Raw genomic sequence first — 24668 nt, 5'->3', positions numbered from 1 at the left:
CTTCAGAGCCAACTACAAGGAGTACAGATGCATTCTCCCCAGGAAGGCGAGTTTCTCTAACGAGGAGAGGTAATCTAACAACTTCTGCCACGTCCAGGCAGGCAGGAGGTCCCCTTTCATTAAAGTTGCTGCCAAAGTCCTGCACCTTGCCACAATTTGCAGCAGAGAAGGTTCTGACTTGCACAGAGTCTATGTCCATAACCAGATACCACCTGATGAATTGGTTGGGGGACAAGGCTGGACTTCTGGAGGTTCAGCTGGATCTCTAACTCCTTGCACAGATACATTAAAAGGTTTCTGTGTTTTAGCAGGAGAGCTCTGGGTTCAACCAAGAGAAGCCAGTCATCTACATATCTCATGAGCCTTATCCTTAGGCATGAACCCAGGCTAAGACAAGGACAAAGACTTGGTGAAGACCTGGGGGGCTGTAGACAGGCCAAAGCACAGCACCCTGAGCTGGTATAGTTTGCCTAGAAAGGGAAACCTTAGGTACTTCCTCGAGGCAGGATGAATGGGAACCTGAAAGTAAGCATCTTCCAGGTCTATCTTCGGAAAGTAGTCATTCTTCCTGATGGCCTAAAGTACAGAGGATGGAGTCTCCATCTTGAATCTTGTCTGCAATATGGAGAAGTTCAAGAGGGAGAGGTCTATGACAGCTTCTCTACCAGGAATAGATTACAGAGGAAGCCTAGAGAATCATCTGAGACTTCCTCTACAGTTTCTCTCTTTGCAACTTGGAGACTTCCTCTGCTAAGAGTAGGTCTTTTGACAATCCTTTCATACAATATGGTTGGATTCAATTCCTGATCAGAGGAAGTGGCCAGTCTATGAAGGAGACCCGATACCCTAACGGAGGATTTCTACCGTCAAAGGGTCGGCCCCTATTCTGCCACTTTTGCATTTTAGGCATCCCCCCGTTGATGGTAAGCTGGGGGACAAGCCCTCCCTAGCGTGCTTCTGCCGCCACATGCTCTTCAACCAGAGGGATGACCAATCTGACCAAAATTAGGCCTTAGGATTCTGGCTCCCAGGCTGTTGTCTGTCCGTGGGAGGGAGAAGGTGTGACTGATGAGGGGGATGCCTAAAAGTTATGTTCTTCATCTGTTTCTGAGGAGTGGGCAACCTCGGTGCCACTACTCTGTTGGCTACGGGAGTCTGCCCTAATCTCTCCAACTTCTCGATGGCTTTAGTCATGTCTGAGGACGGAAAGAGAGGAGGAGAGTTGATAAGGTCCAAGTTCCTAGGGACTGTAACATCTCCAGGGGACGGGTCTAGAACATTTTCCTAAGACAGCGTCAAGCCTCTTTAGAGCAACTTCCGCAGTGGAAAATGTTCTGGTGGAGGAGGAACTCTAAGGCCTTAGCGCCAGATCTCGAGAATGTTTTAACTGCTCTGTTCTGTCTTATCCTTCAGGTTCCTCAAGACGGCGAAATGAGTGTGCCCCAGACCAGTGGTCTACCCAAGGAAGGATCTGAATGGCTGCCATAATACCTACCTTCATATTTGCCAGTTCAGGACATAAGATCATGGCTGGTAAGTTCGGCAGCCTTTCAGCTGGAACTGAGGGTACAAAGTTGGCCACATCTGGATCAATGGGAAGAGGGCTCTAAAAAGTGCCAGAGTTAACATATAAACATCTCAGGCATGGCAGAGGTAAAGGGTGAAGTTTCGATGATCTACTTGCTTTTAACAAGTTTTCCGCAGCGAAGACTTGCGAGTTCAAAAAGTCAAGCATGTCCCTCGTATGGTTGGGAAAGGCCACGTCAAACCTAACCATGGGGCTGAGACAGCTGGATGATATCGTCAATGGCGCACCGTCTGTTAGCACTCTGCGCTAAGGGAGGCTTATCCAAACCTCTCAAGTGACAGATTAGACTCATGATCTTAATAAAATGAGAAGCTTCAGAGCTCAATACTGGGGCCTCAAGGAGGGGAGTACATCAGCGGAGCTTGTACTCGCAAGCACCGTGAGGTTTTCAGGGGAAATCCTCAATAGTAATGATATCCTGGTGAGGACTTTGTCTTAACAGAGCTATTTATCCTTTCTCTAACGTCCTTCCTTTCACTTGAGAATTAACGGGTAGAGGAGGTGGAGGAGTCTACTTCGCTCCCATCATAAGAGCGTTAATTTCTATATCTTGATAGGGAAACGGAGGAGTTAAAGTCTCTCTCGGAACTCATCTTACGAGGCAAGAGAGAGTTCTCAGTACTGTACTCTGTCCTTTTGAATGCCTATGACAAGAACCATGTCTACGTCGTCTGCCAAATCATTTTTCTATATCTGATGTAGGGGGTGATTCTTGGGAAGGGGGAAAATTTCCTAGGTCCCTTATCCACTTTCCGTACCTGTAAAGAATTTCTTGAAAAATAGAGTAGAATTCCAAAGAATGCTTATCTTGGTAATTATGATCGTCAGAGAGTGTGTCAGAAAGGGGGCTATCCGGACGATTAATGGGTTTGTCTCTAGCATAAGACACAAGGTTTTTATCTGCATAGGGGGAGGATGTATCTCTTTGGTTCCTAGCCAAGAATTTATAAAAATCTGGAGGAACTCTGGTTTTACGACGAGATGGTTTATTACGTCCTCTAACATCTGATGGACGTATAGTTACATTCTTAGCAACACCATGACATGGAGGAATACTCTCACGCGTCAAGATGGCAACATGTTCAATGACGTCATGATGCTTAGGGGTAACAACTTGCTTGGACCTGTCAGTCTGCCTAGGTTGTGGGTGGGGGGAGTAACCTAAGGTTCTCAATATTTGGCCTGACTGTATTCTTGGGAGAAATTCTTGGCAAGGCATGAATAGTTACATATTACTTCCCAGCTTTAGTAAGCTTGGAAGGAGAAGCCTGCTTGGAGCATGAAGGTATTGCCAACTCTGGAGGGGGAGACAGACAAAGTGGTAAGACCATCTTCATAGTAAAGAGATGATAAATTTCTCAACTCATCCCAGCTGCTCCTTAGAGGAGTTTTCTACCGAGGGCCCCTAGGTGTACCAGGCAAGCCTTTCTCGTTAGTACGAGTTGGAGACTGGTAATCTGGATTTTCCAATAAGGCTGCCTCGGTACGAGGGGAAATGACAAGATTAACTCTAATTTCCTTATGGGAATGAGAAGCTTTCCCTGTTCTAATGGGAGACACTTCTACCGGAAACATCTTATCTGCATAATCTGAAAGGTATAACACCTCACTCAGCATATTTATAGGGAAAAAGGAATATCTAGACATAACAGCGAAGTCTGGGATAAAAGCATTTAGCGGATTTGACGCGAACCATAGCCAGGCGATCCGCAATAAGAACATGTTCAATTTCCTAATGCACATCACTAACACTGGGAGATAACATGCTAACGAAATTTGTGCCATCGTCCTCTGTGACAAAAACCTCAGAGGGCTCCTGACACGCAGAACTTGGTGGGAAGATAACGTTCTATACCGAACCTACCTTGCATTTTTTCACACAGATTACCAAAGGAGGAGGAGAGCCATCTCTCTTGGCTCACTTCTTCTGACAAGAACAATATCTATCCCACTAGGAGGATGACCACTCCCTGCAATATTCGCATGGAGATTCCACCGAAAATCATTTGCTTCAACAAAACGGACAAACTGGGAGAGGAATCACGTCTATCTGGCTCATAAAGGTTCCACAAGGGCGACTATTACTGCCCAGGCAGGAACGCATCGAATTTGACAGTCGAAAAACAAACACTAACTCAAATAATGAATACACAAGTGACAAATAATGTCGACGACACAAAGACACAAGCACAAGCAAAATAAGGGCGAAGAGCAGGTGATGCAGTTATCTGATTGTGGGAGTCAAGGCAGGGGCATCCGACTGCCAGCACGACCAAAAGTGTTGTGTATAAACGCTTGAGACAAGTGTAGCCCATCATGCATAGCAGCTACCCAGCAACGTAACATGACGCAATCTACCGATTTAATTTTTTATATTGTCTGGCCATAGAAAACAAAACCAGAAGTAACCCCATTAAATGATAAAGAAGCTTGTATCGCATAAGAATAAACATCATTATCATTAAGAACCTGAAAACCTTCAATCATAACTATCATGTGAAAAATTAAACAAGTCAACAGTTTTCATGATTGCCAGTTAAAAAATTTTCATAAAGACAATTAACAGATTCACATCTTGAATAAAGATTAATAAAGTTAATCATTGTTTTTTTAACTCCAAGTTTGCAATAATTTACTTCATACCACCAAAATATTAAGGTTATGAGCACATCTACATGGTATCCTGGCAACAACACATCCCAGTATTAGTAATATTTCTTTTAAAAAGAAATCCTAGAAATCATGTCCCCTTTTCTATGAGACTTCATTATCTTTATAATCATATAATAAACTGGTTTAATCTAATCATATCAAATAACTTTATGGGGGCCAGGTTGAAGGCTCTACACAAATTAAATATGAAAATTTCTAAGTAAATTGTATTTTTCCTAATACATACCACATCCCAATAGATGGGAATACTCTCTATCGCGTCTCTACCGACCAGAGATTTTCCCTCCCCACAGGCCACCACAACCCCCGATCCCACTAACCCCCACATACATGTGCTACCCTGACATCAATTGTTTCCCAGCATGCCCCAAGGGTAAGCTCGGGCCAACCTTCCCTGTTAACAACAACCATTCTCCTCTGGTTTCAGGAAAAGTGGCGTATGATAAATGGGTCTATAGTGAGGAAGGATGGGGGGCAGTTAACCTATTGGGACGGGGTAAGTATGTTGGGAAAAATAAAATTTACTTAGAAACTGTCATTTGTTCCAGTACGAATACTTCCCATGTCCCAATAGGTAATTGCTTAAGAATTAGGAGGCGGGCAAATAGACCCTGAAGAGAGGTGAGGGAGCTGCAGGTGGGGGGGGGGGGGGGTGTAAGGCCTGTCTGGAAAAGTAAAACAACAAGGGGGGGTTAAAGAAAGTAGAGTAAATAGGTAACACTCACCCAAGGGGCATCTTCTTGTCGGGTTGATCCATGGAGGGTCGAAAGGATAGGGTTCGAGACGCTCTATCCACGTTACCTCATCCGGCCTGTCGCGTGTAGCCACCCTCAGATCCTCTGCTGGGCGACTACGACGGGACCAAACTTGAACCCCTCCCAGGACTTGAGGGAGCAGTTCTTAAGGTAGTGGGTCGTAAAAGTCGACAATCTCAACCATACACCCGCCCTCAACACCTGGTTGACCGCCATGTTTAAGGCCAACAAGATGCTGATGCCCCGGATGTCGTGAGGCTTGACGGCTCTGGGGTAGACTTCGCCATTCATCAGGTATGCCCTTCAGATCATCTCCCGGAGCCAGGAGGAGATCGTATTCTTCGTTACAGTTTTCATCACTCTACCTGTTGTCACGAACAATCTACTGATAGCCGGTCGGAGGGCGGAGGTCCTAGATATATCTTTCCTCACCGCCCTCACCGGGCATGATATTAAGACTCTCAAGTCACTTGTCCTGGGGATGGTGGTGATGGAGGACTTGTTGAAGCGAGGGTGATCTACCGCCAGGTTCTGCATTTTTTGCCACGAAGTAAAGGGCAAACCTGAAGCACAACTCCTTCCATCGGTGGGAGTGAGAGAGGCCGTAGAGTTCGCCTACCCTTTTGGCCGAGGCCAGGGCGAGAAGGAATACCATCTTTAGGGTCAGTTCCCTATCAGTAATTTGTCTCAGAGGCTCAAAAGATGGCTTCCTTAGGGAGTCGAGGACTTTGGTAATGTCCTATGAGGGGGCAAAAAGGGTCCTGAGGGAGGGGGGGGGTAGAACTGCTCGAACCCCTTCACCAGCATCAAGAGGTGCTTGGAGGAGCTTAGGTTCAACCCCTTGAGGAGGAAGACCTGGCACAGGGGAGCATGGAATCCCTTCACTGCTGGTACTGACATGCCCCGGTCGTGTCAAAGCTTACAGTAATACCTTGAGATACGAGTTTAATCCGTTCCGGGACCGAACTCTCATTTCAATTTGCTTGTATCTCAGCTGAATTTTTCGAACATAAATAACTAAAAACAAATTAATCCATTCCCACCCTCTGAAAAAAAAACCTAAAAACAGTATATTACAGAGGAAAAACATGTAATCAACATCCTACAGTAACAAAATAACAAATAGCTATGAACTGGTTATGAAATGTAACATTATTATAGAGTTCCTACCTTCGAGACAGACGGTAGCGGCTAACGGCGGTGTGTGCGGAGGAAGAGAGGACGGGGAGGAGAGACTTGACGGCAACACGTTCAGTATGTAACACTTTTATAACACTACGTAACATAACCTTAACTTTAAATTCAACTTTAAATTTAACTTAAACAAAATTAGCTTACTGTACACCCACTTAAAGATAAAATGTTAATCTTACGTTACACTAAAACCTAATTCTACATTGTTTTCATTTTCATTATTTTACTTTTCTTCTTCTTCCGGCTTGGCTCTTTTTGCCCCACTTTCACCTGCACTTTTTGACGGCCTTTTTAAAAGGAACCTATCTGGGGATGTTTGCTTTTGTCTCCCCTTCAAAATGTTGCGAAAATGATGCATGCAAGTGTCGTCACAATGGGCTAATGCACGACCACTCGCCAACTTGTCTGGGAGCCTCTTCTCCATAAAATTAGAAAACTCCTGCCACTTCGCTAACATGTCTTTGATTACTGCCGTAGAAAGGCGGCCCTCGTCTTCCACCACCTCCTCGCTACTGAGCTCCTGCAACACCTCTGAATGTTGCATCTCCTGGAGCTCGATTAATTCCTGTGTCATGAGCTCTTCCTGATGCTCCTCGACAAGGTTTTTCATGTCTTCCTCGTCTACCTCCAGCCCCATGGACTTTCCAAGAGATACTATTTCATCCATCACAACAAGTTTGGGGTCATCAGGGTCTGTCGTATCAAACCCTTCAAAATCCATTTCAGCGACGGAAGCCGATCACAATTTCTTCCACGGTGAATTAAGAGTTCGTCTTGTGACACCCTGCCATCCATCGTCAATAATCTTCAAGCAATGTACAATGTTGAAATGTTCCTTCCAAAATTCTGTGACATCAAAGCATTTCTTGAATAAATGCTTTGTGTACAGTTTCTTGAAGTTAGAAATAACTTGTTGGTCCATGGGCTGGAGGAGTGGCGTGGTGTTGGGCAAGAGATAAAGGACCTTGATGAACCTGAATTCATCAAGAATGTCCTCTTCAAGACCAGGAGGGTGACCAGGGGCACTGTCGAGGACCAGGAGACATTTCAATGGCAGGTTTTCTCCGCCAAATATTTTTTGACTGCTGAACCAAAGCACACATTAACCCATTCTGTGAAGAAATGCCGGGTAACCCAAGCCTTAGCATTAACGCGCCACATCACTTGCAGTTTTTCTATCGAGATCCTTTGGCTCTTGAAAGCACGTGGGTTTTCAGAGTGGTACACCAGCAGTGGCTTGACCTTACAGTCACAGCTGGCATTGGCATACAAGGCTAGAGTTAATCGGTCCTTCATGGGTTTATGGCCCGGTAGTCTCTTCTCCTCTGCCGTGATGAAAGTCCTCCTGGGCATTTTCTTCCAAAAAAGGGCAGTTTCATCACAGTTGAAGACTTGTTGGGGGATGAAGCCCTGTCGGGCGATAACCGAGGCAAAGATTGTGACGAAGTCTGACGCGGCTTTCGCGTCTGAACTTGCTGCTTCCCCATGTCTCACAGCCAGTGTATCCCTGTCCGTTTCCTGAAATTATCCAGCAAGCCACAACTGGCTTTGAAGGTTTCCGCTGGCGTCGAAGTCTCCCCTTTCTCGGCTGCTTGCTTCTCTTTCAAGTCATCATAGATTCTACTGGCCTTCTCACATATGATCGTCTCGGTCATGCTATCTCACGCCAACTGTTTCTCCTTTATCCAGATTAAAAGAAGCCTCTCCATCTCGTCGTGAATATCACTACACAGCTTGGAAAGGATGGTTACTACTTTGGGGGGAACCCAAACACAGAATAAGGCAATAAGGCAATAGTATCCTTCTGCTTGAGGATGGTACATATAGTCGATGTACTCCTCTCATATTGGAGTGCCAGCTAAGTCACTCTTACGCCACTCTCATGTTTTGCGATTATTTCATGCTTCATCTCCATTGTCATCATACGCTTTTTCTCTTCACTACCCTTGCTTGCACTCGCTTGCTTTGGACCCATTGTTTATTTAATTAATTATGCACTGATTCACGCAAAAATCACGTAAAAAAGCAAAACAATACGGCCGATGCTCGAGATAACTTTACGCGACAGAGATCCGACGGGAAAGACCGAGCGATGCTGTCCTTGTGAGCAGCCTCTTGCACATGCGGCCACCTGGCGGCCGTATAGGGAACTACTGTACCTCTTATCTCAAATTTTTCCTCGTATCTTAGGATAGAAATTTGCTAGGAACTCTCCTCGTATCTCAATTTTCTCGTATGTTGGGACGCTCGTAACTCAAGGTATTACTGTACTAGAAACTCCGCAAAGACTGGGATTGAAGCTTCGAGGGACTGAATGCCTTCTTTGGTGCACCATTTGCCAAAGGTTGCCCATCTCGCCTGGTAAAGGGCCCTCGAGGATTGCCTTAGATTTAAGGTCATCTGGCAGGCTGCCCTCTTGGAGAATACCTCCTTCCTTAGTAAAAGCTGGATAGTCTCCACGCGTGAAGGGAGAGGTTCTGGAGGGCTTCGAGGAACTTCTGAAAGTGGGGTTGACTTGCAGGTCTTGTCTTAAAAAGAGGCAGGGGCCACGGAGGCTCCGTTGCCAAAGATCTCAGGTCCGTGAACCCCTCTTTTTTTCTGGCCACCACGGAGCTATTAGGGTCAACTTTGCCTGCTTTGCCTCCCAAAGCTGGTTCAGGGTCTACCGAAGGAGGGCGAATGGGGGAAAGGCGTACGCATCGAGTCCGTCCCATGGATGTTGGAACGCATCTTCCGGAGCTGCTGCTGGGTCCGGCACTGGGGAGCAGAAGACCAGCAGTTTAGCGTTTAGATGTGTCTCGACGAGGTCCAGGCACCGAGATCCCAACCTTTCTATCACCGGCCTTGCTACCTCTGGGTGAAGGGACCATTCCCAGGGTAATACTTGTCCCTTCCTGCTGAGGCTGTCCGCGACCACGTTCAGTTTCCCCGGGATGTACCTAGCCGTGAGGGACATGGAATGGCCAAGATGTATACTGCGAGGTCGTGGATCCGACAGAATCGCAGGCTGTCCTGCTTCTCGATGTATACGACGAAAGTAGCCACCCTTCTCCCCACTAACGAGTCCCCCCCGGATGCAGAGCATTCTGAACTGCCAGCAGCTCGAGTTCGTTTATGTGGAGGGTCTTCTCTTCCGAGGACCAACGGCCCTCAGCCGTCCTGTCCGGAAGGTGGGCTCCCCATCCTTCCTGGATGTGTCCGTGAACAGAAGCAGTTCCGGAGGAGGATCCAGCAGTGAGACCCCTGCTCGGTTGTTCATTGGGTCCAGCCACCACTATAGAGCCTCCCTGGTTAACTGGGATGGGTACTGTCTTTCCAAGCCCTATATCTATCTCAGGTCCCACTGGGCTGGGCATAGCATCAGTCTTCCCTTGGGCACGAGTTTCTTCAGAGACACCACGTGGCCTACCAATCTCTGCCACTCCTTTAGCAATGACAGATTCTCCCTAGTGAAGGGCTCCGCCATGTTTTCCATATTGCCGATCCTCTACTTCGTCGGGAAGGTCTTTACTTGCGCAGACCAAATTTCCATTCCCGGGTACAATGTCCTCGTGGTTGGGGAGGGTTTTGACTTCTCCCAGTTGAACTCCAACCCCAGTTCCCCACAGAGGGCCACTATTTGTCCCTTTGCTCTGACAACTGCTCCCTGGACTCAGAGAATCCAGTCGTCGAGATATCTCAACAATTTTATCCCTCTTTTGTGGGCCCACTCGGAGACCAGGGAAAAAACTCTTGTAAAGACTTGATGCGTGGTCAACAGTCCAAAGCAGAGGGTGCGGAGCTGGAAGACTTCTTCTCCCCACTTGATTGATTCATTTGAGGTTTTCTGGCATCCTGACGTCTAAGGTCATTGACGACTTGAACTTGAGGAACTTCCTGCTGGACGGGTGTATTGGGATTTGAAAATCTGCATCCTTGAGGTCCAGGGATAGCATCAAGTCCCCTTCCCTGATGGCTGCTAGGACTGTCCAAGCAGTTTCCATTTTGAACGTGGTCTATGGTCGCCACCCACCTGAGGCCTTCTCCACCAGGAACGGGCGGCGAAAGAAGCCCGGCTGTTTGGGGGGTGCTGCCTAGATGGCTCATTTGGAGAGGAGGTCCTGAACCTTCCCCTCTAAGGCTCTCTGCCATGTTTCAGCCTTTGGGTGTAGGAGGGAGACCTTGAGTCCCGAAAACAAAGGAGGTATGGGGCCCTTGAAGGGGGTGCGATGGCCGTCCATCAACACTTCAACCATCCACTGGTCTGCCACTTCCTTTGCCCAATTTCTTCGACTTCCATTAAGGCATCCCCTTACTCCTGTAGGGTGCCGGGGAGAGGGGCCTCACCCCTACTTCTTCTTAAATAATCGGCCGGCACGTGCCCCTCAGTTGGCTGGAGCTCTGCTCTTACTACCTCCAGGGGCTGGTCTCTGTCCTCCCGAGAGGGGCTGCATCAGAAGGGCCCACCGGGACGAGGACCGATCTACAGTCGGAGGCATAGGAGGCCGCCCACTTGACTGGGCTCTGGGCTTATAGTACTTACGGGGGCGGTATAGGGGACGTGCCGAAGCACCCGACGAAGATGCGGAGTCCCTCAGGAGCATGGCGTCGTGCCTCTCCTTCCTCCACTTTTCTAGAGCCTCTTCCACCGAGTCCTTTAGGAAGAGAGCCTCCCTGGCAATAGGGGCATCCCTCAGAGCACTTGGTTCCCTGTCCCGGAGTTACCTAGACAACCTAAAAAGGACTACATCCATCCTTCGTAGGACCCAGTTTGACGCTGCAGTGTACGACTGTCCCACCAAGAAGGCTACAGCCCGCGACCCCAAGACTGCTAACTCCAGGAACTGCTCTCTAGCCTGGTCGTTCCTCATGTCGTTCTCCAAGGCGGAGGACACTAGGGCTGTGGACCAGAGGTCCAACCATGAAGCCGCGTCCCCCGCAGCCCATGCAGCTGCATCCATGGCTTGCGCCTCCTCGACAGTGAAGCCCACGGTCCCTCCTGACATCCTATTCTCTGTGGAGGCCGGGGGCCTGGGCAGCCAAGTTCCTTATTTTTGGTACGCTGTGGGGCTTATTCAGTCCTTTCAGTTCCTCAACGTTGGCAGTGGAGATCTTCCGGAGCCGCTGCCTGATGTCAGGCAAGAGAGGGAGAACCAGGGAAGGTCGTGCCTCCCTATAGGCTCCGAACCAGCATTCCAGGTCGGTGTCGTAAGGTCAGACCTGCATTGGAGGAGGTTCGGGCAGATCGTTGAGCCTCCTAATCAAGCCCAACACCCTCACCCTTTTGGTGGTCTCGGGAGCCCAACTCCGAGAAACCCTCACCGGCCACGTGGGACCCATTCGAAGCACCATGCCATGGGTTCAGGATCGTTCATCACTGGGTTCCAGTCTTCCTTCCGAAGGAGTCCTGTGCTGGTCCCCTTCTCTTCGACTCAAAGGGCGGGGTCCGAAGACCCGGAGTCGTAAGAGCAGGAGCTCGAAGGGTGGCGGCTCTTTGATTGAATGATTGATTGATTATCAGTTATCTGGTATCCTGACATCTAAGGTTATTGACGCCGATGTTATTTGTTATGAATAAATAAATAAATAGTAAATCAGTTTAAAACAATAAAATCAAGAACATGCTTCTGGAATAAATCTAAAATTACCACTAGTATGGTACGACAAATTATGTCCGAGAATCTTGGCAAGGATGAACCTGCCATCCTCACCTCAAGCCTAAAACAGATGTCTATTTTTTTCGGTACTATAAGTGGGGCATTCCATCAACAAATGTCTCACTATCAAGGGTACCAAATAGTTATCGCAATATGGTTGCTGTTGGCCATTTAGCAGAAACTCGTGTGTCAACCGAGTGTGACCAATGCGGAGACTAAAAAGAGACGTCTCCCCCATTTTCGGGGCATCATGTTATACCTCCAAGGATATATGACATTTGTTTTTTCTCTAATTTTATTGCCATCTAGACTATACCAGTGCTGTTGCCAATTATTATAAAACAATTTCTTGATGGTAGGTAGGAAATCATTACAGGGAAAGGGATACCTTCTTGGTAGTGTGACGGGCCGAGAGAAGGTTGTGACTCAAAGGCGGAATGAAAGCAACTGAGAGACTTTATTACAGAACATCCGTTTTTATATACATAAACTCCAGACAAAAATGGCACAAAAGACATAACGGGCAATTTCATGTTCAACCGTCAACGCACCGGTTAACAGTTAACAGTGAGAAAAACATACATGTTATTTCAGGTTCTTATCAGTGCGAGGGGAGAGAGAAGATACAAGCATAATATATACACAAAATGAAATGTCGTTACTATGTACGGTCGTGTGACACACGGTTGGTACATGGCTCCCCCCTTAAAAATGACATACTGTACATGTTAAATAGGGCGCCCTGATTCTGGAGTGGTAGTAGCAAAACTGCGGCCGATGGGCGGCAGTGAGTGGCAGTAGAAGTCGTTGGTTGGGGCGCGAGTGAGTGGTGGATGATGGGTGGCTTTGTCGCCAATCCAGCTCGTCACGGGGTAGGCGTGTGTGTCCTACGGCATTCATAGGCATGTGTCCTCTACGGCATTCATAGGCATGTGTGTCCTACGGCATTCATAGGCGTGTGTGTCCTACGGCATTCATAGGCGTGTGTGTCCTACGGCATTCATTGGCGTGTGTGTCCTACGGCATTCACGTCAGCTTCGGTTGACTTTGAATAAGTGTCCTCTTCGTCAGGAGTGGAGGCATTGATGGATGTCTTGAAGGTCATGAAGTGGGTGTCCGTAAGGGCGTCGGCTTTGGTCATCAAGTCTTTTATTGGTAAACTATCTACATCAGGTATGGCAGCGCGTACAGGTTCGGGTAAATGGCTTACCCAAAGGGGAGGAAGTAGGTTCACCTCACGAGGAGAGCCGTCTGCGGCAGGTTGCATGCGAGTGATACTTGTCATTTCCCTGAGGGTGAGTGAAGCCCTTTGGTCCCCCAACGGTTGTTGAGAGCTGAAAAAGCTTTGCTATACGGGCGGCTGGCGACGGCGAGTAGACCTACTGCTGCAGAAGGTATGTTTTGAGGGCGTCATAGTAACAGTGAGGGGGTGGGGGGGGGGGAGGCGGGAGGATGGGGTGGGTGGGGTGGGGGGAGGCGGGAGGAGCGTGTCACTCCGGGGTCACCAATGTGATGGGCCGAGAGAAGGTTGTGACTCAAAGGCGGAATGAAAGCAACCGAGTGACTTTATTACAGAACATCCATTTTTATATACATAAACTCCAGGGAAAAAGGGCACAGTAGACATAACAGGCAATTTCATGTTCAACCAACGCCGCACCGGTTAACAGTTAACAGTTAACGGTGAGAAAAACAGACATGTTATTTCAGGTTCTTATCAGTGCGAGGGGAGAGCGAAGATACAAGCATAATATATACACAAAATTAAATGTCGTTACTATGTACGATCGTATGACAAACGGTTGGTACAGTAGCAGCTTGGATGCAGCATTTTTTGCCAATATATCTGCCTTCTCATTCCCAGACACACCTATATGTGCTGGAACCTAACAAAATCGAACTGTTATACCTCTCGTCCAATAGTAAAAAGCCATTCTAAAATCTTTAAACTAAAGGGTTACCAGAATTAAACTTCTAAAGCTTAAAGAACACTCCTTGCATCACTAAAAATGGTAAAATTACCATTCTCCAACATTATTTTCTCAACAGCAGTTAGTATGCCATACAGTTCGGCAGTAAATATGGAAGCTGTTAGAGGAGGTGCAGCTCTGCAATTAAAACCATTACTATGTGCTCCAAACCCAACGCCAGCATTCGATTTGGAGCCATCAGTATATATAAAAGTTGATTCCCTATGTTCTCCAACATGATCCATAAAAAGAGACCTAGCTTCTAATTCAGTCATTTTCTTTTTAACACTAATGAAATATTTACAAAAAGATATCTGGATAATTTCCACAGAGGGGTTGATGATATCTTAAATGGAAGATCCTTACTTCTAATTATATCAAGACTTCAATAATTATTTCACCCAAAAACCATAAGGTTGAGGAGATTTAAAGTGCATCGCAAAGTATGTTGAGTGGCTTACAAGGCTTGCAATCTAAAAGGCTAAAGAATTAGGGAGTCTTTGCAACCTAAACCAATACTTTAGGTAAAGGTTTAAAGGTAACTCTCCTGTGTCAACAAGGAGGCTTGGAATAGGCGAAGTTCTAAAGGCTCCTCTGGACAATCTGATAAGAGCGTGATGTATAGAATTTGAAACTTTTAATCAGCTTGGGGTGGTTGAGGAGTATATTTCACCCATAACAAATTTTTGAAAAAATCAAGGCCCTGTATAATTTTAAAAGTTATGCGGTCTGCACCCTACAATGTATGGGATAAAACTTTTAAAAGATTCAGAGCCTCAAGGCATTTTACTTCTAAGGCTTTCAAGTGAGGAACCCATTTGAGCCTACAATCAAATATCAACCCTAGAAATCTAGCTTCACTTACACATGGGATCCATTGACCTTTGATGTATATATCCAGGTCTGGATGTACTCTACGAATACGACAGAAACGGACAACAGTAGTTTTGCTTGTTGAATACTTAAATCCATTCATATCAACCCACTGAATAATTTTCTCAATTCAGATTTGTAGTTTCCTCTCAATCATCGACATTCTAGATCCAGCAAATGGTATGGAAATCATCTACAAATAGTGTTGAGAAAATATCTTGAAGAATGACAGAGGATAGCCCATTAATTGCTAGTGCAAATAGGGTTACACTTAGCACACTTCTCAGAGGAACTCCTTCCTGACATTTTTTCTCCGATAGAGTTTCCCCCCCACTCTCACTTGAAAAAATCTATGTGAAATGAATGATTGAATAAACGATGGTATCCGTCCTTGTAATCCAAAATTATGAATGGTTTTAAGAATACCATATCTCCATGCAGTATCATATGCTTTACAAGGTAAAAAAACTGTTACATGGTGCTGTTTGGAAGCTAAGGCTTCACAAATAGACAACAAGTCTTATCACACATCTGTCGTTGAATGGACTTTCCTAAATCCACACTGGATAGGTGATAAAATAGACTTCTTCTCCAGGTACCACACCAGCCTTGCATTGACCATCTTCTCCATGATCTTACATAAACAACATGTGAGTGCAATTGGTCGGTAATTTGCTGCTAAAAACTTGTCCTTGCCAGTTTTAAAAAGGCTAAAATAATGGCTAGTTCCCAAACACTTGGATAACTATGATCATGCTATATTCTGTTAATAAAGCTCAAAATAAATAAATTGGTATTAACAGGTTTGATCATTGCATTTGGAATTCCATCAGGACCAGGGGCTGTATCGTTGCAATTAGCAAGTGCGGAATCGAATTCCCTTTCAATAAAAAGATTTTTGTAGGATTCCTTCTTTTCTGTTGCAAAATTTAGCATTTTACGTTCTTCACTGCTTCTATACTGGTAACCAGGAGCTACTTTACACTTGCTTTATACATCAGAGAAACGATCAGCCAATGCATTGCTAACGTCAGTGGCTCCAGTCACATACTGACCATTCACCCTTAACACTGGTGGTGGGTTGGGGATGAGTTTGCCTGCTTTCTTTTTTACTTTCCTCCATACAGAAGATGGTGTGTTCTACTGTTAATGGAGGAAACAAAAGACACTCAAGACTGGCGCCTAGTTTCTTTCATGGCACGGCGGAACTGTGCTCTACATTTCTTGTAAATAATTAAATTCTCCTCAGTATGGCATCTGTGCAATCGAGTTAAAGACTTTCTTGTTGCTCAGTTCTGCAGACCACCAGGTGACTGGTCGTTGTTTGAATAACCCTGTTGTTTTGGGAATTGAATCGACTCCTATTGTATGAAGGGTTCCATTCAGCCAGTCTATGGCATTATCAATATTCTCAAACTATTCTGTATTCCCTTCAATTTTGCTCAGCTCATGAAATCTATGCCAGTCAGCCTTCTCCAGTGGCCATCTCTGTAAAAGTGGACCATTGTTACTATTTATAATAATTGGTGCATGATCACTAGTATGCCAATCATCCAATGTCCTCCAATCAAAATCAAGAAGGCAATTAGAGCTTGCAATTGATAGACCAATGCACGACAAGGTACCTGTCTGAACATGAAAGTGTGTGGGCTCTCCTATATTAAGTAGTCCCACATCTTCATTTTCCACAATAGATGATATAATGTTGTTCCTAGTGTTTGCTAAAACATCGTCCCTTAATGGATGTCTACTATTAAAATCCCCCAAAAAGAGAAAAGGTTGAGGGAGTTGTTGAATCACCTCTACTAAATCATTATACGAGATGTCATTAGAAGGCAAATAAAGAGTCAATCGCATATTTTCTCCATATATCTATTAGTACAACCACTGCCTGCAGAGGGGTACAAATAGGTAAAGATATTTGGGGAACATCTCAGCGAACGTATACAAGACTCCCGCCATGGCTCCCTGTTTGTGGATTGTATGGAGTCCTATAGCTAACATACTCTCAAGGACATGGAGTATTAGCATCAAGCTTACTCTCCTGTAGACATACAGCTATAGGGGAGTGCTCATGAATGAAGAGCTTAACTCCTTCATATTTGGCCCTTAAACCTTGACAATTCCATTGCAAAATAGAGAAAATTATTGATTATTTCTGGAGGACATCTTGGATGAGGTCTTCCCATTGGCAGTCTTTGATTTAACATTATTTCCTGTTGGCTTCTTTAGAGCGGGTCTTGATAAATTAGGTTTCACATTTGCCTTTTCAATGTTCTTTTTACCTAATTCTTGAGGGGGATGGTGAACCTCAACTTGAATTTTTGATTGATTTAAGTTTGTTGAAGGTTCTTCATCTTTTTCAGATAAAATATTATACCTATTTGCAATAGGTAGCTTTGCATTTCCCTCTTTTTCGATTGAAAGATGGAGAACCATTAGGATTATTCACCTCCATTATGGTAGGTGCATCCAATAGCTCTCTACCAGCGGATTTTTTCCATAAATCTGCCAATGATGCAACCCGAGATAAAGTCTTGGGCTTTTCATCCAAGGTATGGCAGATTTAGAGGAAGGAGGGAGTGCCTTTTTGAAGAGTGGCACCGAACTTAAAGTAAGAGGCATATTAACAACCTTGGGAGGTAATTTAGCAATATGATGATTTACATTGCCTGGTCTAGGTGGTGATGTAATATTTTCTATATGTCCGGCATCCTTAGATTATAAGGCCTTGGCATAAATTTTAATTTTTTCTTAGAAGTCGCCTAGCATATCCTACACTGATATGGTCTGCATCTGACTTCTGAACCGCAGCTTCTTATATTTCATACTGAGGGCATTTTTTATCAGTAGCTTTATGATTTTGGCCATAATTAGGACACTTTGAAATAGAAGTGCAGGGTCCAAGCTCAGGATCTCAAAATCTTTTGCAGATCTTTTCAATTTTCCATACTCTTGATGGATGTCCAAATTTATGGCAATTATAACACTGTAAAGGTTTCTGTTTGTAGAAACGAACTGGGATCCTCCCATTTTCGATGTATACATGAGAGGGTACATCAAGGTCTTGAAATGTTAAAATAATCATAGAGGTTCTTGGAATTTTATGAACCTTCAATATTTCTCTAGTACACATATCTAATATTTCTTCTTCATTAAATTCATAAAGATCTTTGTTAAAAATAACCCCTCTACCATAACCAAATTCAAATGCGACTTGATGTATACCATTAAATTTTCTTCTATCTTAATATTATTTAGCATAATAGGCTATGTTCTAGCTTTGGCATGAATTAAAATGGGCTTCTTGCCAAATCTAGAAATGTCTCCACGCTCTATAGTGCCTACTTTCTCTTGTATTAGTTTACTAAATTTAAAATGGTTGTATTCTTCTCTTTGATGTTGCTACAATGCACATTGGTGGTTTGGGCTTTCTTTCACTTAATAATTTTGTTTTCGGGTCCATAGGCTCAATTTGATGACAGTCACTAGGGCGATATATGTCCAGGTTTCTAGGAACAGTATTACATAGTGCTCCTGTAATCTTGCTATTATCAATTTTAATTTTTGAGACCTCACAGACTGCTTTAAAAGCCTCCTCGTAATTATCAATGCAAATCCATGCTTCTCATTTTTTATCTTCCCTAAAATTCATACTTATTTCAGTAATCTTGCTATAAGCTTTAAAATTCATCCACAATGCTTCATAATGACAGCTTATGGGCAAATCACATTTATGAAGGACTTTTAATTTCTTAACATTGGAGTGGTCCTTTTTCGTTCCTAAGACAGCAACAGAATTTTCCCTCATAGAATTGTTAGGGGTCGTCAACAGTGCCGCCCCCCATCAGCAGCATATACAGGGGAGGGGGGTTCATTGTCAGCAGGATCCATAACAAAAGGCCGTGTGTAGTTTGAGTTTGTTTTTGTTTTTGTTGTTGTTTGGTTTACCTGTTTGAGAATATTAAGAAAGTATCATACGTTGGAAATGATATTTGTATTCTCCACTATCGGGGCAATGAGAGTATACTTCCCAGATGGTCCACTCTATAACCTACCCGAAGGATAGCACCAAAACAGATATAGAGGCACAGGTGTAAGCTAAACCCGCCTGTTAGGACCGAGACCAAGAAAATATGGAATCATCCACCTAATATCGGCAATGATAGGCTTCCAGCCAGAAGCCAAGATTCCCACCTCAAAGATTGGATTCCCCCGGATTCCAATGACCTAATCCCTGAAAATAGTTCCGCCAAAAAGGTTTAAACCATCTAACCATCTTCGGGATGGCCGAGATTATCCAATACTCTCATACTCCCAACTGTGCTACCTTCTCCCATTCATCTAAGCAGGCAGTAATAAAAAATATGGAAATATCCACGTTATTTAAATAAAACAAAAACAAATAAATAAATAAATACATGAACAAATACTGTATATATATGCATACATATATATAAACTTAAGGGAAATAATACTCAAGAGTTAGGACAGCAAGACAAAAGAAACTTTATAAATTTAGGAAAAGGTCAAAGTAATATTGAGCAAAAGAAATAGATAAAAGGAAGAGAAATTTAGATTCAAACTTGGGGAGTAATTTCTCCAAGTTCGAGAGCCCTCTTGCTCGTCACAATTCTTCAACAATATGAAGAAACCACGTGACTTCAAGGCATTCTCTCGTTAAGAGGAGTAGCTCTTTGAGAGGTCCTCTGTTCTTCCCCTGTGTTCGGCGCCCCGGGGAGGAAACACGGTGCTGTCCACAGAGAAAAAGTCTTCCTAGGGGTTTGAAGGACCGGATCCGAGGCTCCCCAACCTAGGAACGGATCCCTAAAGGGAGACCTGAATAGAGTCCTGTGTGTGCCTGAATGCCGCTGAGTGGGGGAAGAAGATGCCACTCCGAGAGCGGAGAGCGGCTCCTCCGTCCGCGGAGGAACCGAGGAGCCAGTCCCTAGTGGCGGGTAACCGGCCTTAATTGGTGGCTCCTAGGACCTATCGGGTCCGAATATCCTCAACATTCCATCGGCAGAATGGCGGGTTTGGCCAAGTGGTTACCAAGAGGGGCCTCCGAGCGGGGATATTGTTCATCCACTGGCCGAGCCGCGCAACTCTGGAGCAAGTGCTCGCAGTTAAACAAAGCCTGTAATACACCCACGACCTTCTCTGTGGACCTCCCCGGCGATGGGAAGGTCAAGAAGACGGTTCCACTATCCGCTCTGGGAGGAGAAAGACTCCTGTCCCCAGAGGGAGAAACGTGAGAACCTCTCTCTGGCCCCACCTTCACATCCTCCACTATCACAAGTAATACAGGGGACAGAGAGGGACGTGCCACACTAGGCACGGACGAACAGGCCAAGGATGGGCGAGAACCACTACCCTTTCTCGAGGGCGACTTGTCCCTCTTGGCCTTTTTCTTCTTTTTGGTGGCCAACTTGGCCCACTGGCCATCATATCAGCCACACACTCATCACACGTGTCGTTACGAGAGCACACACGGCCCCAACACGATGTACGCAACACGTGAGGATCTACTTCCACGTGGGAAAGAAAAGCAGCACATAACTCCTGGGAAACGACGTTGCACTCGCATAGGATCCATAGTAGAGATCGAAGATCACGAGATCCACGCACAATTACACACACAAGGTTACAAAGGAAAACGCTGACGATAATAAGCGAGATGCGTTGTTGACACCATGACCGGAGAGAGAATGGTTGTTGTTGACATGGAAGGTTGGCCCAAGCTTACCCTTGGGGCATGGTGGGAAACGAGAGGGGTCAGGGTCGCACAGGTGTGAAGGGATTAGAGGGATCGAGGGGGGGGTGTGGGGAGGGAAAATCTCTGGTCGGTAGAAACGCGATAGAGAGTACTATCTATTCGGATGTGGGAAGTATTCGTATCGGAACAAACTAGAATTTAACTAGGTAGTAGTAATACCTGGAAAGTCAATTGGAAAGGAAGCAAAAGAATTGAAAATGAGAGAAACAACACTTGGCTCAAAGGTACTATAAAGAACCTATCAAAATGTCCTGTACAAGAAACAATGTAGGTAACTCTTCAATAAACAGTACCATAATTCATTGCATATAGATGAGATTCATACTACCCAGAGCAACTTCTGTTAATAAAAAGAAAAAATGGATTCTGTATCAAATCAGGCTATAGTACACCATAACTACATTATGGTAATACAGTACAAATGATGGGGACAGTTCCCTTCACCCTTCATCAAATTTACAAACTGCAAAAAAAAAATTATTTCAATAAATGAATTAAAGGTACAAAGAGATAAAAAACAGAATTTCAATAATCCTATTTATCATATTGGCATTTGCCTGGGTCACAGAACCTATTATATAAAAGCATGAAATTATTAACCATAAAATGATATCCCTCTATTAATTCTTAGATCTTCCTCTCCGGAAATGACTCGAAGCAGTATTGAGTACTAATGCTGGGTTTAAACTAAGCTCAGTGGTCCAAAAGATATAACCAAGCAAGCTCTTTCCTTCTTTATACAAGTCACTGAATACCTGTTTTACAACTTGTATACTGTACGTCACTATGTAGGGGAAGGGGGGCTTGATGCAACACACAGGTAAGTATCAAAAATTCCATTATAAAAAGTCTGTTTACTTTTTAGGGCTTACCTATACATCCCGAGGTTGATTACCATACTTCTAAAGGGGCGGGAAAGTGACAGTGCTGTACTATATATGTGCTATAACAAACTTCCATTAAAAAGTTCAATAAATCTAGCCTTACAATTCTGATGCCATTTCACACTTACATTTACCATGGAATTAAGTCAGAAGTAAACCTTGCATTTTCTTGGCTAAACCCCTCAACAAGAAAAGATATTAGGATACAGTAAGTCCCTAAAAAATGGACAAGATATGTTACAAAAGTGGATTTGCAAGTCAAACATAGTCAGTCAAGGCAATTCCCTTACCTCCATTGTTTTCCATTAGATCCCACTTCCACTAGCTATAAAAAAAATTCCTGCTGCAATTTGTACATGACAAAATGTTTTAGAAATTTAATTCCTTTGTATTCTTGTTCATCTAATCCTCTTGCATTTCAACGACCAATGATAAAAATATTTTCCAGTTTTCATTCAGCTGATCAAATAAGCTAGTCTACGTACAGTATATAAAACACTAGTATCAAATATTCCTAAAGCTACTGGTACATAAAAACCTTTTAATATTGAACGATTTGTACAATGCTGTATTATATTTTATTTCCCTTGCCTTTTTAGAACAGCACCAGACAAAATTTAGCTAACTATGCCATCAGAAAACATAATAATTCAAGTTTTAAGGAGAAATGAAAATTGACAATTTGATTCTGCTATATCTCATGAAAGATTTCCTCCTGAAGTTAATAATCTTGAAGTTGCTAAATAAATATAAGCAGTTTTCAATCATTTCTGCTTATCCATCCTAAGAGATCCTGCTAACACACTTATAGAAGGGAATTTTCAGCAATTTCATGCTTATAAGCTGGAGTGCTCTCTACCAAGAGCTTTTTTTTCTGAGGACATTTTGTCAAATGGAGGTTACTACTACTATTTTCAAATCTAGACATAAAAGTCTTCAATACTTGCATATAAATATAAAAAATAGCTTTGCCATTGAAATAAAATTCATATAACTAATTAAAAGTCAAGTTACTTGATTTTGTAAATGGTATCCCATATAATTAAATATTCAGAGCTAAACACTTCATTAAAATAAAAATAATTATTTAAAAATCAAACTGTGCCAGTTTTAACAACATACCTTGCATTGGGCTCATTGGTATGATGGGTGCTGCAGCAGATGGGGATGGTGTTAAATACCCTATACCACCAAGGAGATCTGTGTTGGTAGCACCAGAGTGGGAACTCAAAGTCGTGTTTGAGGTAGGGACTGAACCACCACCACCTAGCAAACCGTCCAACAGGTCCATATTACTATTTACTGGGGCACTGGCTGCAGGTGCTGATACTACAGGGGTTATGGAAGAGGCAGGGGCAGCTGGAGAGGGGGTCATCCCAATCAATAAAGAGGCATTGGATGACCCACCTAGGGGAACAGGATTGGGACAATTTAAGGTAAGGATCTACCATGTAGGTGATATTATTTTCTAAATTGTAAGGAGTTAGAAAAGCCTGTTACCTCCACTTCTTGTAACAAAGTGCAGATAACAGGTTTGAAGAGCCATATTTAAAAGGTTACTGCCCATTTCACATCCACAATGTCCTAAAATCTTAACCCTCTGGTGATCCGGCTGTGATAAAATTGCTATTAGCCTCATAACTTGCAAACATTTATGTGGTGACTGACGACTGATAGCATAACTAACATTGGAATAAAGATGAGAGAGAAGCAGAAAATTGCATTAGAAAAGCTGAATAAATTTTATATATAACTACATGAATGGATGATGTACTAACCGAGTCATCGGATCCTCAGAGGGTTAATCTCAAAACTAGTTCCAACGAAGGCAACATTGATAAGTATTGGAATATTCAGGTTTAGCTTAATTTCAAAAATAATTTACAGTTAGGTCCTCATTCATATCAAAATTGGTGTTATCAACTGAAATACTGTAACTAAATTGTGAGTAAAACTTGAAAGAATTTTGTCAAATTCTTTATTTCAAATCCTAATGGACTGAGCAAAACACTGATATAAGGAGTGTATCAATATACTGTAGTACTAATCTGAACTGTTTTTAGCACCATTGCTAGCCATCCATGATCAATTTATCCATAACAAGATATACAAAAATCCCTAAATTTTTTATGTAATTTGTATTTTTCATAATTACACAAACATGAGTCCTTTCATAGGACTACAGTAGGGTCCCGAATTATGCGAGAATTTGGTCGATGAATGACCTCGTATAAATGGAAAATCGCAGATTTCGAAACACACAACTAACAGAAATGATTACATTTGGCCATGGCAACCGGCAATTTGCTTATTCAAACGTGTTTACTACCCTTTTCCATTACTTTCTTTGTACTGTACTGTATTTCTTTATAATATCAAATTGTTCTTGTAAATAAATCAAACATTTAATATACTTTGAAGTTCTAATAACTTGAAAAATGGTTAAAATTACAACCAGGATGGGTGTAAACACTGTATATTTCCCGTTATAACACGACCCAAAATACAGACAAATTTTAATGTTTGTCATATCTATTGTTTAAGACAACTGGTGAATAGCAAAACCATCACTCTATAGACTAGCTTTTGTTGTATGATTGAAAACCCAAAATTATCAAAATAAAGGAGATTTTATATCATGCGTTTCCTAAACACGCCAAAAAGCACAATAGAAAACGACAACCAATGTTTTGTTTATGTTTATCTCTGATCATAACGAAGAAACAGACGCATTTACACATCTGTGTATAGGTTAGTTTTTGCATCCACAGCAATCGTTGCAATACTGATTATATGTTGATTTTGTTATTACCAATGCTCTACTTAATTTTTTTTCTAAGAACTTCCAAATAAATGAAGTGAATGCCATTTATGAAATGTTTTTCTTTATGACGCCACCTGAAACGGAAACCTTCCATTTGTTTACGCTCCATCTTCGATCATAATAAACAAACGAACGCATTAAACACACATGATCAAAGTGATAACTAATGATATTACAAACATTTAGTAAACATTATGTTATTACAAATATTTTACTTACCGTATCCATATAAATTCCTAAATTAGTAGCAAAACTGGAAACCTTTTTTTTCCTTATGCGTTTAATCCACAATAGCAAACTGCCGCTAATGACAGAATGATAATTTACGATAATTCTAAACTGTTACGAAAGATAATTGTCCTTTCCATATCCAAAATACTTTTCCTAACTTCAGTTAGGAAAACCATATGCAAAAATGGTAAAAGAAGAAAGTACTAGGCCTATTTTTAAAGTCATCGAACAATTAGGTTACCGCTATTACGTTCGATGTGACAG

The 24668-nt window shown here is 43.3% G+C and overlaps 1 protein-coding gene across 4 annotated transcripts in view; it reads right to left on the bottom strand.

Annotated features, from left to right (window-relative positions):
* lqfR (clathrin interactor lqfR) overlaps nt 1-24668 on the bottom strand; it is a 142811-nt gene that overhangs the window by 46553 nt on the left and 71590 nt on the right. For 3 of the 4 annotated variants that reach the window (XM_068385612.1, XM_068385587.1, XM_068385595.1), the window contains exon 9: nt 22472-22756. In XM_068385612.1, coding sequence (XP_068241713.1) covers nt 22472-22756 — 285 coding nt within the window. The remainder of the gene's footprint in view (nt 1-22471; nt 22757-24668) is intronic. The other variant, XM_068385606.1, reaches the window with a different exon arrangement.

The sequence above is a fragment of the Palaemon carinicauda genome, chromosome 1 (assembly GCF_036898095.1).
Source record: "Palaemon carinicauda isolate YSFRI2023 chromosome 1, ASM3689809v2, whole genome shotgun sequence".
Classification (NCBI taxonomy): domain Eukaryota; kingdom Metazoa; phylum Arthropoda; class Malacostraca; order Decapoda; family Palaemonidae; genus Palaemon; species Palaemon carinicauda.
Note: the sequence above shows the minus strand (reverse complement) of the source record. Positions and strands in the feature narration are given on the sequence as shown.